This window comes from Eptatretus burgeri, chromosome 6 (assembly GCF_056783735.1).
Source record: "Eptatretus burgeri isolate ZD-2024b chromosome 6, Ebu_testis_v1, whole genome shotgun sequence".
Lineage (NCBI taxonomy): Eukaryota > Metazoa > Chordata > Myxini > Myxiniformes > Myxinidae > Eptatretus > Eptatretus burgeri.
This window is the reverse complement of record NC_140966.1, coordinates 93313424-93324909: the sequence shown is the minus strand read 5'-3', so window position 1 is coordinate 93324909 and position 11486 is coordinate 93313424. Positions and strand designations below refer to the sequence as shown.

At 40.9% G+C, this 11486-nt stretch overlaps 1 protein-coding gene across 1 annotated transcript; it reads left to right on the top strand.

Annotated features, from left to right (window-relative positions):
- The first annotated feature begins 971 nt into the window (after nucleotides 1-971).
- GPX4 (glutathione peroxidase 4) lies at nucleotides 972-9782 on the top strand. Its single transcript, XM_085886247.1, has 7 exons — nucleotides 972-1154; nucleotides 4873-4964; nucleotides 5090-5237; nucleotides 5344-5495; nucleotides 6481-6505; nucleotides 9158-9217; nucleotides 9335-9782. The coding sequence occupies exons 1-7, from the start codon at nucleotides 981-983 to the stop codon at nucleotides 9365-9367; spliced, it is 684 nt and encodes a 227-aa protein (XP_085742373.1). The 5' UTR covers nucleotides 972-980; the 3' UTR covers nucleotides 9368-9782.
- The last annotated feature ends 1704 nt before the right edge of the window (nucleotides 9783-11486 follow it).

Genomic DNA, 11486 nt, shown 5'->3' with positions numbered 1-11486 from the left:
AAACAATTTTTTTTGGGGGGGTGGGTGGAAATCACTTAAAACATGCAGAAATGCAAAAAAAAAAAATTCTCTAACAATTTTTTTTTGGGGGGGTTGTAAATCACTTAAAACACGTATAAATGCAAAAAAAAAAAATTCTCTAACAATTTTTTTGGGGGGTAACAATTTTTTTTGGGGTGGGGGGGGGGTTGGAAATCACTTAAAACATGTAGAAATGCAAAAAAAGGAATCGAAATTTTGTTGAAAAAAAAGTTGCAAAAAATTTTTTTTTCTCTAACAATTTTTTTGGGGGGGGGGTGGAAATCACTTAAAACATGTAGAAATGCAAAAAAAATTTTCTCTATCAATTTTGTGGGGGTTGGAAATCACTTAAAACATGTAGAAATGCAAAAAAAAATTTTTTTTGTCAAACAATTTTTTTTTGAGGGGGGGGGGACCAAGTCCAAAATCTAATGGCATGATCCTTGGACCATACCTAACCCCCCCACCAAGTTTCGTCGAAATCCGTCGAGGAGTTTTTCCGTAATACTGTTCACAAACAAACAAACAAACAGAAAGGGGTGAAAACAGTAACCTCCGATCTTCGATGGCGGAGGTTAATAACATATACATATAAATATACATATATATACATACATACATACATATATATATATATATATATATATATATATATATATATATATATATATATATATGTATACACATAAAAATATATATATTTACTGCGTCCTGAAAGTTCGAGAAGGAAGAAACCATGGCGACCCACACAACACAGAGCCAATATACTGTATACCGCTCCATATCATCTCCATAGTCCATACCCTCAGGTTTATTACACGAGAGTAAACACAGTACGTACTACGTACAAAGGTTATCAACGCACGAGTAAAGTAACGTCGTATTTACAAGCAACAAACCGCGGAAGTTGCGACGGCTGTCTGTGTGAAGTGCGTTCAAAAACCCGAACGGATTTGCGCATGCGCACTCGCATCCTGCGGCTTGCGTATAAATCGAGCCGCATGAGGTCGTTGGCTGCTCGTGCTGCTCTGGTCTTTTTCCCTGTTTGTCGGGCGGGCCTGTTGCGCTGTGACCCGCTTCGGACGGGCTCTCTTGGCGGTACCTCACGAGCTTCCTCGTTCATCGGCACCATGGTAGGAGTGCGGTTGTTTGGGTGTTTTTTGTGTGTGGTGGTGTGGGAGGTGGGGGCTGTGTATCAATAGGTTAACTGTTGTGTTACATCGTCGGGACCGTCCTTGACCTGATTCTCTCGGTTATCGTAATTTATCGCACGTGTGTCCGTTGGATGACGAGACGTTGTTGCTGGGAGGAGGCCGGTGGTTTATCGGGCGGTAATTTGTATTTATTTATCTTATTTTTCCAACACGGTTTAACGAATTACGAATAATGAAAGCCTGTTTAGTTGTCAATTACGTAATGTACTGATAAAATTTGGAAATTTAATTAAAAGTCTTCTCTGGACTTTGCCTTTACAAATGCTGGAGTTTAAGTTGAACTGTTGATTTGATTATAATAGGGGGTTTTCCATTTCACACGTCGTCTCCTGAGTCGGGTGAGTGGTGAAAATCATTTATTTGTCATTCATTCATTTATTAACCATTCATTCATCCATCTTTTTTATGGATTCGATTTTAATTGCCTGAAAGCAGCTGATTCCTGAAAGGCAAATCCATAAGTGTTTACTTTCAGGAGAGCCAGAAAACATCTGTCCAACCTTGATAATGAACTTTCAAACTTGTGTCCCTCTAAAATCTGGTGGTGTCTTGTTATTGCTTGTTGATGTATGCTCCCCTTCCATTCCCACCCTCTCTCCAAATGGCACCACAGCCAACTCTGCTTGTGAGAAGGCTGAATGCATCGCTTCTGTTTGCTTCAAAATCGTGTCCACAACCCCTCGCTTTGTTTCCTTCTTTCTCGGTCATAACCAACTGCTCATGGATTGTCTTTTATACTTGAGAAGGTGAAGGTTCTGAGAACCCACGACTTTGACACCATTGTGAACTAATGCCATCCAGTCCAGTGTCCTTGCACGTTCTCTTTCTGCTCTTTTCACACTGAGTCCTGGTGATGTTTGTTGACTTCCAAGCAAATGGACATTACATAAAAGGTGCAAAGATTGATCCCATTAACTACAGACCTATCTGCTTACTTTCTATCAAGAGCAAGGCTATGGAATGTATAACTGCAAATCTTTTTTTTTTTTTCTCCAATGATCTCATCTCTGATCAATTCAGATGTAGACTTCGCTCAACCATGGGACATGCTTCTACTTTCCCAATAATGGATGGAGTTCCTCAGTGTCAGGCGTGAGATCGGGGACATCTCTCCAGAGTCAAGATTCATCTTGAGCTTTCAATAGTCTGACCCCACCTTGCACTCCAAACTCTCTGCCGATGCGATCCGAGGCCAACCTCACATATTGCTTCTTGACTTCTGCTATTTTCCTAGCCAGTGTGGCTCTCAATGGAATCATTTTATGTTCTCTCCATTTCAAGGTTGGAGTACCCCAAGGCAGAGTTTTGGGCCCACATTCCTAATCTTCATCAATGATCTCGGACTCCAAAATCCTCTATCTCTTTGACTGGACTCTGCCATGACGTGTCTCATTCTGACAGACAGCAGCCAGCTTCCCCCTCAGACCTTGACAAAATTGGTGGTCAAGCACATTTTTGCTTGTGTATCCATATTGTCCACCCTTTTTTCCCTTACCACTCACCGCTATCTGCATCCCTTGCTTGTCTAATGTAATCGCTGTAATTGTGTGTAATCGCTCTTCCATGAGCTGAGACTGTGTTTATATTAAAAAAAAAAAAAAAAAACATTGGACTCTTCGTTGCTGGATATGCTTCCACCCACATTATTGCATCATGCATGCTTGTACCAAGTTTGATTTAAATCTCTGAATGCAGATTCAGATTGCAGACCCTCCCCAGGACTTTTGAGTGGTATTTTTTATAGGTTTTTGGGTCTATCCAATATTGCTGCCAAACTATGATGTCATGTGTGAACCTTTTGCTCCTCATGGACAGGTGGTCATATGTGTAAAATTTTGCCTCGCTTTGTTCAACCACGTCAGAGAAGATATTTTTGAAGGTTTTTGTTGTCACGTGGCTCAGCACCATATTGTTATCAATTCCCTCGTACAATTTAGCCCCACAAAACCCTCAATCGTCTTCATATTGGTTGAATAAAGCATTACACATATGCAATTGTCAAAAAAATCGCACTTATTTCCTGTGGGAGTACTTGCCATGTGCCAAGCTTCAATATATATCTATAAATATATATTTCCCCCCCCCCCCAACGTGGTTCCCACACCACATGACCTGAGATGTAATTATCAGAAAAAACATTCATGAGTAGTCACACCTTTGAAAATTACCATGGATGGGCAACCTGGAAACATCACGACCAGCAACTGTCAGTGGATGTTTTTAATATTGATAATACCCCCCCCCCCCTTCGACATTCATTGCATGTTTAGGAACTTATCCCCTGCGAATAGCATGTCTGACAGTACATGGTCGGTCAGGTGGAGCTCATTTGAATGTCCATTGTTGGATGATGGGTGGGGGTATTAAAATTTTGCTAATGGTGAGTTCCTTCATGTATCAAGCCTTGTCCTCGAGTTTTGCTCCAGAGGGAGTATATGTGATGTTGAATCACTTTCATTATACCATGACTTCCCTGCACTCCAGAAATGTGAAACGAATCCAAATCCAAACTTTATCTACACCCCAAGTGGGTACTCCCTTTCATCAAGGGGAGGGTTTGAGTGATGTTACTCTTGCGCAAACGGACCTCATTTACTCGAGCTTGTTGACCAATAAATAATCCTTTAATTTTTTTATATATTTATTTTAATATTGATCGTTTCCAAATTGCAGTGAAGGATAGCATTAGTAACTAGAGTTCATAAGAACACCTTACCCTGTGCAGTCTTGATAAAAGACCATGGGTGGAGTCTGAGTGGCAAATTTGATTAGTCATGGTGTGAAATGCTGTGTAATATTTTTGTGAAGTTCTGCTGAACGGAAGTTTTGAAAGTTCCCAAAAGGTGTTTTTATTTTTTTTTTTTTTAAATTAATTATTTATTTTTGTGAAAGGATATATTGTTCGATTGAAATAAAATATATTTTAAGGTTGTTTTTTTTTTTTTTTTCCCCACAAGTTTACTGCTGTTGACACCACCTTATTTGACATGTTGCATTCTTCATGACTCCTTAAAAAAATAAAAAATTTGCTGTCCTTAACTGCCTCCTGTTTGGAATGTTTTTTTTTTTCCCATTTTGGTTGACAGTGTTAAATAGATAAATAAATCACTCCTCTGCGCATGTGCCATCAGGACAAATTTGTCATCTGACGTCTAAACTACAGGTTTTCTGTTTTGTGTTCAAAATTTAACATTCAATTGAAATGGAGTTCTTTTTCCTTTTATCATAAACTGACATTTGTAGGCAAAGTGAACTCGTTGCTTCACCCTGCTTTTTCGCTTTGTGTGCGTGGGGTAAATATCTTTAAGATAGGGAAACTGTTTCAGCAACGTGAGTGGAGGGCCAAATCTAATCCATTTCATTGTATACGGAACATCACGTGCCAATCTTTCATAATTTGGTTTAAAGTACCGATTTACAATGTGGTTGCAACCACACCTCACTTTCATCCAGGGTTAATTTCCTTCCACAAGCCAATATGTGTTGTGTCGAAGCTCTTCACTCTGGGTTAAACAACCTGGCAGTGTTCTTGGTTGTGATGTCGTATGCTGGTCCATTTGGCATTATTTATGTAATTGCAATGTGACATCTCACCACGTCCACCCTTGTTTCTCAAGATGTCGTGCTTTGTGTCCAGGCATCCAATGGCGAATGGCAAACTGCTAAGAACATGTTCGAGTTTTCTGCCATGGACATTGATGGCAATAATGTTTCATTGGAGAAGTACAGGTAATGATGGTGATGAGTGTGCTTGCAGTGCACTCTGCTGCAGGTTTTCTCTTAAATGTTTTTTTTTTTTTTTTAAATAATTTTTTTTTTTTCCCCTCTCCTCCACCCAACATTTTGTGTCCCAGAGGCCATGTAAGTATTGTGGTGAATGTTGCTTCCAAATGAGGCAAGACCACCGTCAACTACACTCAGCTGTCCGCTATGCACGCCAAATATGCGGACAGCCATGGTCTCCGCATCCTTGCCTTCCCCTGCAATCAGTTTGGCAAGCAGGTCAGCTGGGAATGTAGATGTCATAAACTTGCATGTCGGTTAACATGCAAGAATGAGCGGTGCTTTTTAATTTTGTATTTAAAATCGTGTGTGTGGTGTGCTGCAGGAACCAGGCACGGACGCAGATATAAAGGCCTTTGCGGCTGGATACGATGTTCACTTTGATCTCTTTTCAAAGATAATGGTTAATGGTGATGATGCTCATCCTCTGTGGAAGTGGATGAAGAGTCAACGTTATGGCCATGGTACTTTGGGAAAGTAAGTTATGTTGCAATGAAATGTTTGTGATTTGCAAATAGGTTACCTTGTTTGGAGCCAAGCTAACGTTTTGGCTAAGGGTTGTAAATTTTAAGGCCCTGAGTCTGTTAACCCGTCGGGAGCATTGGGCAAGTGGTGTTTTCTCAGGAATTTTTATCGCACCACCATGGTGCCAGAATTTGGCTCCAAACACAAGTCGGACATTTTGTAATCTGCCAATGGTAGAGCTGGGTGCTTTGTTTGTGCTGATCAGCATGTCTGTTTGTCCTGCAGCAACACGTTTCATACCACTGCCACAATTTTTATTTTTGTTTGCCTCTAATTTGCTGTGTGATCACCATCTCTTTGGATAAAGTGTATATTCTTTGTCATTATTTCAATGTTTTTTTTTTTAGTCTGGGAAAGATTGTGCAAATCAGCAGTCACCCAACAGGCAGTGGTCAAACATCTGCACCATCAAAGGTTGAAGTAGCATGTCTTGTCACCATTAATGTAATTGCCATTCTGACAATTTTTTTTTTCTTGCCCACTTGGCTTGATCACCATGTGACTGCTCTTCCTTCCTGACGGGACATTTACTCGGACTTCATTTTGTGTGCAATTGGCTATGATGGGACGTATTTGTGGCTTGACTAAAGGGTTAACATCGTGTGGGAGAGTGGTGATGGCATAGTCTTGCATTTGCAGATTGCCCTGACAGATTTTTTTTGCCATGTTGTCACATTTGTGGCATTTTTTTTAATTACTATTATTTTTAATGCTGCTGATTCTTCACCGCATGGGTGGAGTTGCCTCCTTCAAGTAGTTTGTACATTGGGTGGTGCCACGCTTGTTCGTCATTTAATCGTGTTTGTGGTTTTGTCTGAGCAGTGGTTGTCTTTTTTTTTTTTTTTTTTTTTTTTTTTTTTTTTTTTTGATCAGTGGAGCGGTGTCGCAAATTTAACTGCCACTTCTCATCGGGCATCTTTCTTTCCCTGGTGTGCAGTGCAATCAAGTGGAATTTCACGAAGGTAAATTGGTTTCCTTTTTATTTGGTCTCTTCCACAAGTTCTTCAACATACTCCACCCTGCTCATTGAAGTGTCATTTGTTAGGCGTGTTGCGGTTGCATTGAATTATAATCTCACTGTTTAAACTGGTGCATTGTCTTGAAGCTGGTGTAGATCGATAAATCGTGAATTGTGCAAGTGTTAAATTCTTGGGTTTAACGCTGGTTGATGCTGACGTTTGGAACTTCACGGCATATCGTGAACCATTTGACTTTTCCAATTCCTGGTTGTGATTAATGCAAAGTGGAAGTTTGCTTGTCTGGGATGACTTTTTTTTTTTTTAGTTGTCATGCAAGTCAACTTTTGATAGTGTAAACATGGTCTTATTGAGCTGCAAATTTCTAACTGGTTGTGCAAATCACCCCCCCCCCACCCCCCACACACAAAGTAAATTAAAAAAAATCCTGAAGATCTCATTCCCTCAATATTTTCAAGATGCTGCTTGACTTTTATTCAGCATAATGGATGTCAGCTAATTTTAACCAAGTCCACCCACACTCTGGCTGAAGCAGGAAGGGTCATGTTATCCTCTGGGGTACATAGATTACAGTGCATCTCGGCTTGGGCCTCAAGAACATCGCTGTTCAGTGGAATGCTTGCCAAGTGGCTTAAGCACTCCATTTGAAACTGTTGATGAGGAATGGCTGGCTTGGCAAGCACTGCTTGGGAACTGAACACAACCTGGGTTTCACCCCTCTCAGTTTAGTGATAAATGGCAGGAGTGGCTTCAAAAGGTAATTGTATGGGTTTGTGGTTCACATTTTTATACGCCCGATGTATGTATGTATATGTATGTATATGTATATATATATACCGGTCGTCCGTCAGTCTGTCTGTCCATCCGTTCCTGTCCGCACTCTAACTCCCAAAGTTTTCAACTTTCATGTTTCATATTTGGTACATAGGTACAGACTGTGGAGACTGTCGCGACATACGTTTGTCATCTAAAGTGGTTGCCATGGCAACGAGGATGCTGTTTTCCATGTAGTAGCACAATTCTGTATATACCTTGTTCATAAATTGACCGGTTTGAATATATAATTGTGTGTCAGACTTTTTCAGGCGTATATTGGGCTCACTTGCGCTCTTGTTATAATTTATTATTATTGTATTTTTTTTTTTGTATGTTCTGCTGACGAGGTGGTTTAGTCAGTGGAGGCATTGTTTTTGGGCTGTCCCTCTGCTTCCATGATAGGTTTTTGGTTACTACGATAACTTGATGGCTGAAGTGATCAAAGTCAAACTTGGTATTGATTGGACTTTTGCGTCAAAAGGTCGAAGGGCAGAGGTTGTTGCTTAAAATCCTGTTACCACAATAACTTGTGAACCAGCAATGGGATTTTGACCAAATTTTATGCAAGTATGTGGAATGTTATTCAAAGATAAACGGATTCAATTTTAGCATTGATAGGTTGTCAGGTTAAAAAAATAATGTTGAAGGGAATGGCACTCAACCAAGTGCAGATTACATGTTGGAGTAAGCAAAGACTTGATGTCCGTGGATGTGTATCGGTTGAAACATAGGATGTCACATGGTACAACTTCTGATCCCACTTAGAATGTGCCAATTTGGCACATAATGAGCACACACTTTGGGTGGTAATATTTCAAAACAAATAATTAAATACCTCAAATGGTACATGATTCGTGTGAGGAGAAAGGGAAGCTCTTTCTCACGGCAGATCATGAACCATTTAAGTTATTTCCATTTGTTCTGATTATCCTTGGCTCGTTTTAACAGCAACAATTATTCTCAACTTGCTGCACAGAAACAAGTTGTTGGCTCTCATTTCCATGTGACAGACTTTTACTTCCCATGTTTTCCTCCTTTTTGGATCACAAGGATGACTATGAATCACCTTTTCTGTCTGAATTGGAAAAACCTCGTGCTGAACAGCATGACTTTTTTTTACACCTCAAAACTGACTTCAGAATGGAGAGAAGAAAAACGATGAACGACTATAAGCCCGTCCACACAATTTGGTGCTTCACCTGATGAAGGTTTTACAAGATGGTGCCTTGTCATGTGATCATGATAGAGTTTGCCAAACTCTATGGTACTGCCATTGTGCACCACACCCCCAGATTTTTGTCTTCTCTTTATTGAATAAGTGAAAACTTTGCAACCCCCGGGGATTTCAAATCATTCTTTAACCACCACCCCTCCCTCCCCCAAGTCTTGTTCACATTTTGATGCCAAATATTTCCAGTTTGGATTTACAGTCAGCGTGTCATGACTTGTCATATCACACTAAAACTGTTTAGTTTTAGTTTACCTGCCCATCCTGTTGGAGTTCAGTTCAGGGATTACTTGTTTCAAGACGAGTCTGCCAACCTCGCTCTAACGGTGATGTAATTGCTGCATGCTTGTGTGCAACACGTCAAAGCCAACCCTTGCATTTTCGTGACCATGCATGTGCATCAAAAACACGAACTTCAAATAAAGTGCCCCTGTCTGTCTTCCAGGTGATATATACAAGCATTTGATCACTTGAAAATCTATTTTATGTTTGATAAAGAAGCATTTGTACTTGGGCACATGAACACGTCATGAACTTGACTCGTTCACACTGTCGAAGTGTTCATGCTTAATTGTTTTGATCTCTTCCTTCAGTTCCTCATTGATAAGGAAGGACAAGTTGTGAAACGCTACGGTCCAATTGATGACCCTGTGGTATGTTTGTGCACCAAATGTTACTACATTGGCATGTAACCATTAAGTAGCTTCTGCTTCACATTTGTTTTGTAGTCTTGGTAAGAAGCCAACCATGAACATGTACTCTTTCGGCAGGTGATTGAGCAAGACCTTCCAAAGTACTGGTGAAGCATCGATCTGCATGTGACCTTTTCACCTATTGCCAATTATTGGCCCAATGAAGGGCAGTCTAGTAAACCAGTGCATTCTGGGGAGACTGACCTAAATTCTGCCTGGCGTGTGGGCAGTTGCCAGTTGGTAGTGGGTGGGGTCGCACGTGTGGTTTCCTTGCTTGAATAGAGTGGAACTTTCTGTGAATGATATGAATAAATTGGTGAAATTTTATGTTTAGGAATGTGATTCAAGGATGAATACCTCTTCGTGCTATGAATGTTCATTATAGCACCTTTTTTTTTTTTTTTGAGTTCAAACCATCCAGCTTTCTTTGCCAGAATGTTTGCTTGAATTAAACATGAGTGAATTTTCACCCTGGCAAAGTGTGACTTTGTGGAAAAATAAATAAATAAAATCTATTGCAAAAGTATCTGCTTGTTGGACATGTTTATCATCTGAAATTACCGGTTTTGTTTTTCTTTTCCTGGTGGGTCATCAGACTCGGCTGTTCCAGCCAAAGATCAATTCTTCAAAATTTAAGTAACTATTGCGAAGCACGGAGCCAAGTTGTCTACTTGAGGGATTGAGGAAGAGCTGTTATCTATAGACAGCTTCCATGGGTTCAGGGTCTGTTTGTTGGACTGTGCCTATCCATGAGATAGAACACCCCTCTTCCCTGCCCCCCCCCTCCCACATTCCCTCATGTAAGATCTTCCTCAAATGCAGCACATGGCTGTTGCTTGCATCATTTGCTGGGGTGGCTGCTCTGCTGATGCCATACCTCCCTACCCCCTCCAATAAGTTTGAGCAGGAATTTGGAATGTGTTCAGGATGCTGGAAAAAGCTTGCCTACTCTTAAAGGATGCCAGTCGATGGGACACCCAGTTTCATGACCATGGGGGGGGGGGGTACATGTTACCCTGTCTGCAAAAGGATGACTGGTTTCCTGGGTTGATAACTCTGTGTACAGTAATTCCCTGCCTATCACTGCAGACACGTTCCTCAAAAATACCGTATTTAACAAAACCAATGTGAAAACTATTTTCTCTTAAATGATGAGAGTTGTGGTATTGGCAGTAAATTGCTGTTTCAGTGCACAACCTGTGCCTTGTCATAAAAGGATTGGCTTTAGGAGTATTTTTCAAAGCTTCGTGGCACATTTTGTTTTCGGGTGTTCAATCCAAGTCCTAAACAGCCGATCAATTTTCTGTACTTGTTTTCATAGCAGTAGTATAGATAATAGTTCTGAGCCACCTCATATTTGGAGAGCTCTGGGAATGCTCCCAGACCCATACCTTTTGAGGCAATAGCAGTCTAACTTGAACCACTGAGATTTCCATTTAGACATTGGTATTTTTTTTCTTTAATATACCCAGGCGTCTTGCAACAATGGAGGTCTGACTTGTACAACCAAAACATTCAATTGAGCTATCCAAGTTGGTAACATATCGCAGCAGCAATGCAAGACATGAGGCATGACATTGCTATGAAATTCAATATCGTGGCTCGGTTAATAGTGAAGCAAAAGAAACTCAACGGCCAAGCCAACACTTTGCTTTTGCAATGCAAAAGAGCATAAAGCCATCCATTGGAGGTATATCCTACACACCAGTCATCTCCATTTTCAAGCTGTCACCAGAGAAAAAGGAGGCTTAGATGTTCAGGCAGAGTTCCATCAAATTATTGATGCACTCTACAAGCTTGTCCGAGTTCAGGTGGAGTTGGGACTCGGTGACCGACCAATACACCAGGCACAACATTGTGTGGTTGTTACCGTCAGAAGGAAGTACAACATTCGTTTGGACTGTCGTGTTGATGTCGGTTAACGCTGATGCTTCAGAGCTGACCTGCGCCGAGTGTGGAAAGGTCTGAGAGCTGATAGGAACCGTCTTCGATAAAGCAGTTTTACTCCCAGGAGGGGCAGAATGTCAAATCGGGATCATTCGAGCCAAATCGCCACTTTCCGTTCTGGATAGACCGCATCTTCGCCTGAGAGCCGATGGAGGAGCTCGGATATTAAGATGACCCCAATAATACTTCTGGAGAACAACTCTGGGAAATCGTTCTGTCTGAAAGAAATTGGGCGAACGGATCTGAATAAAAACTCCCCTCTGATGCGACGTCTCACGGGTAT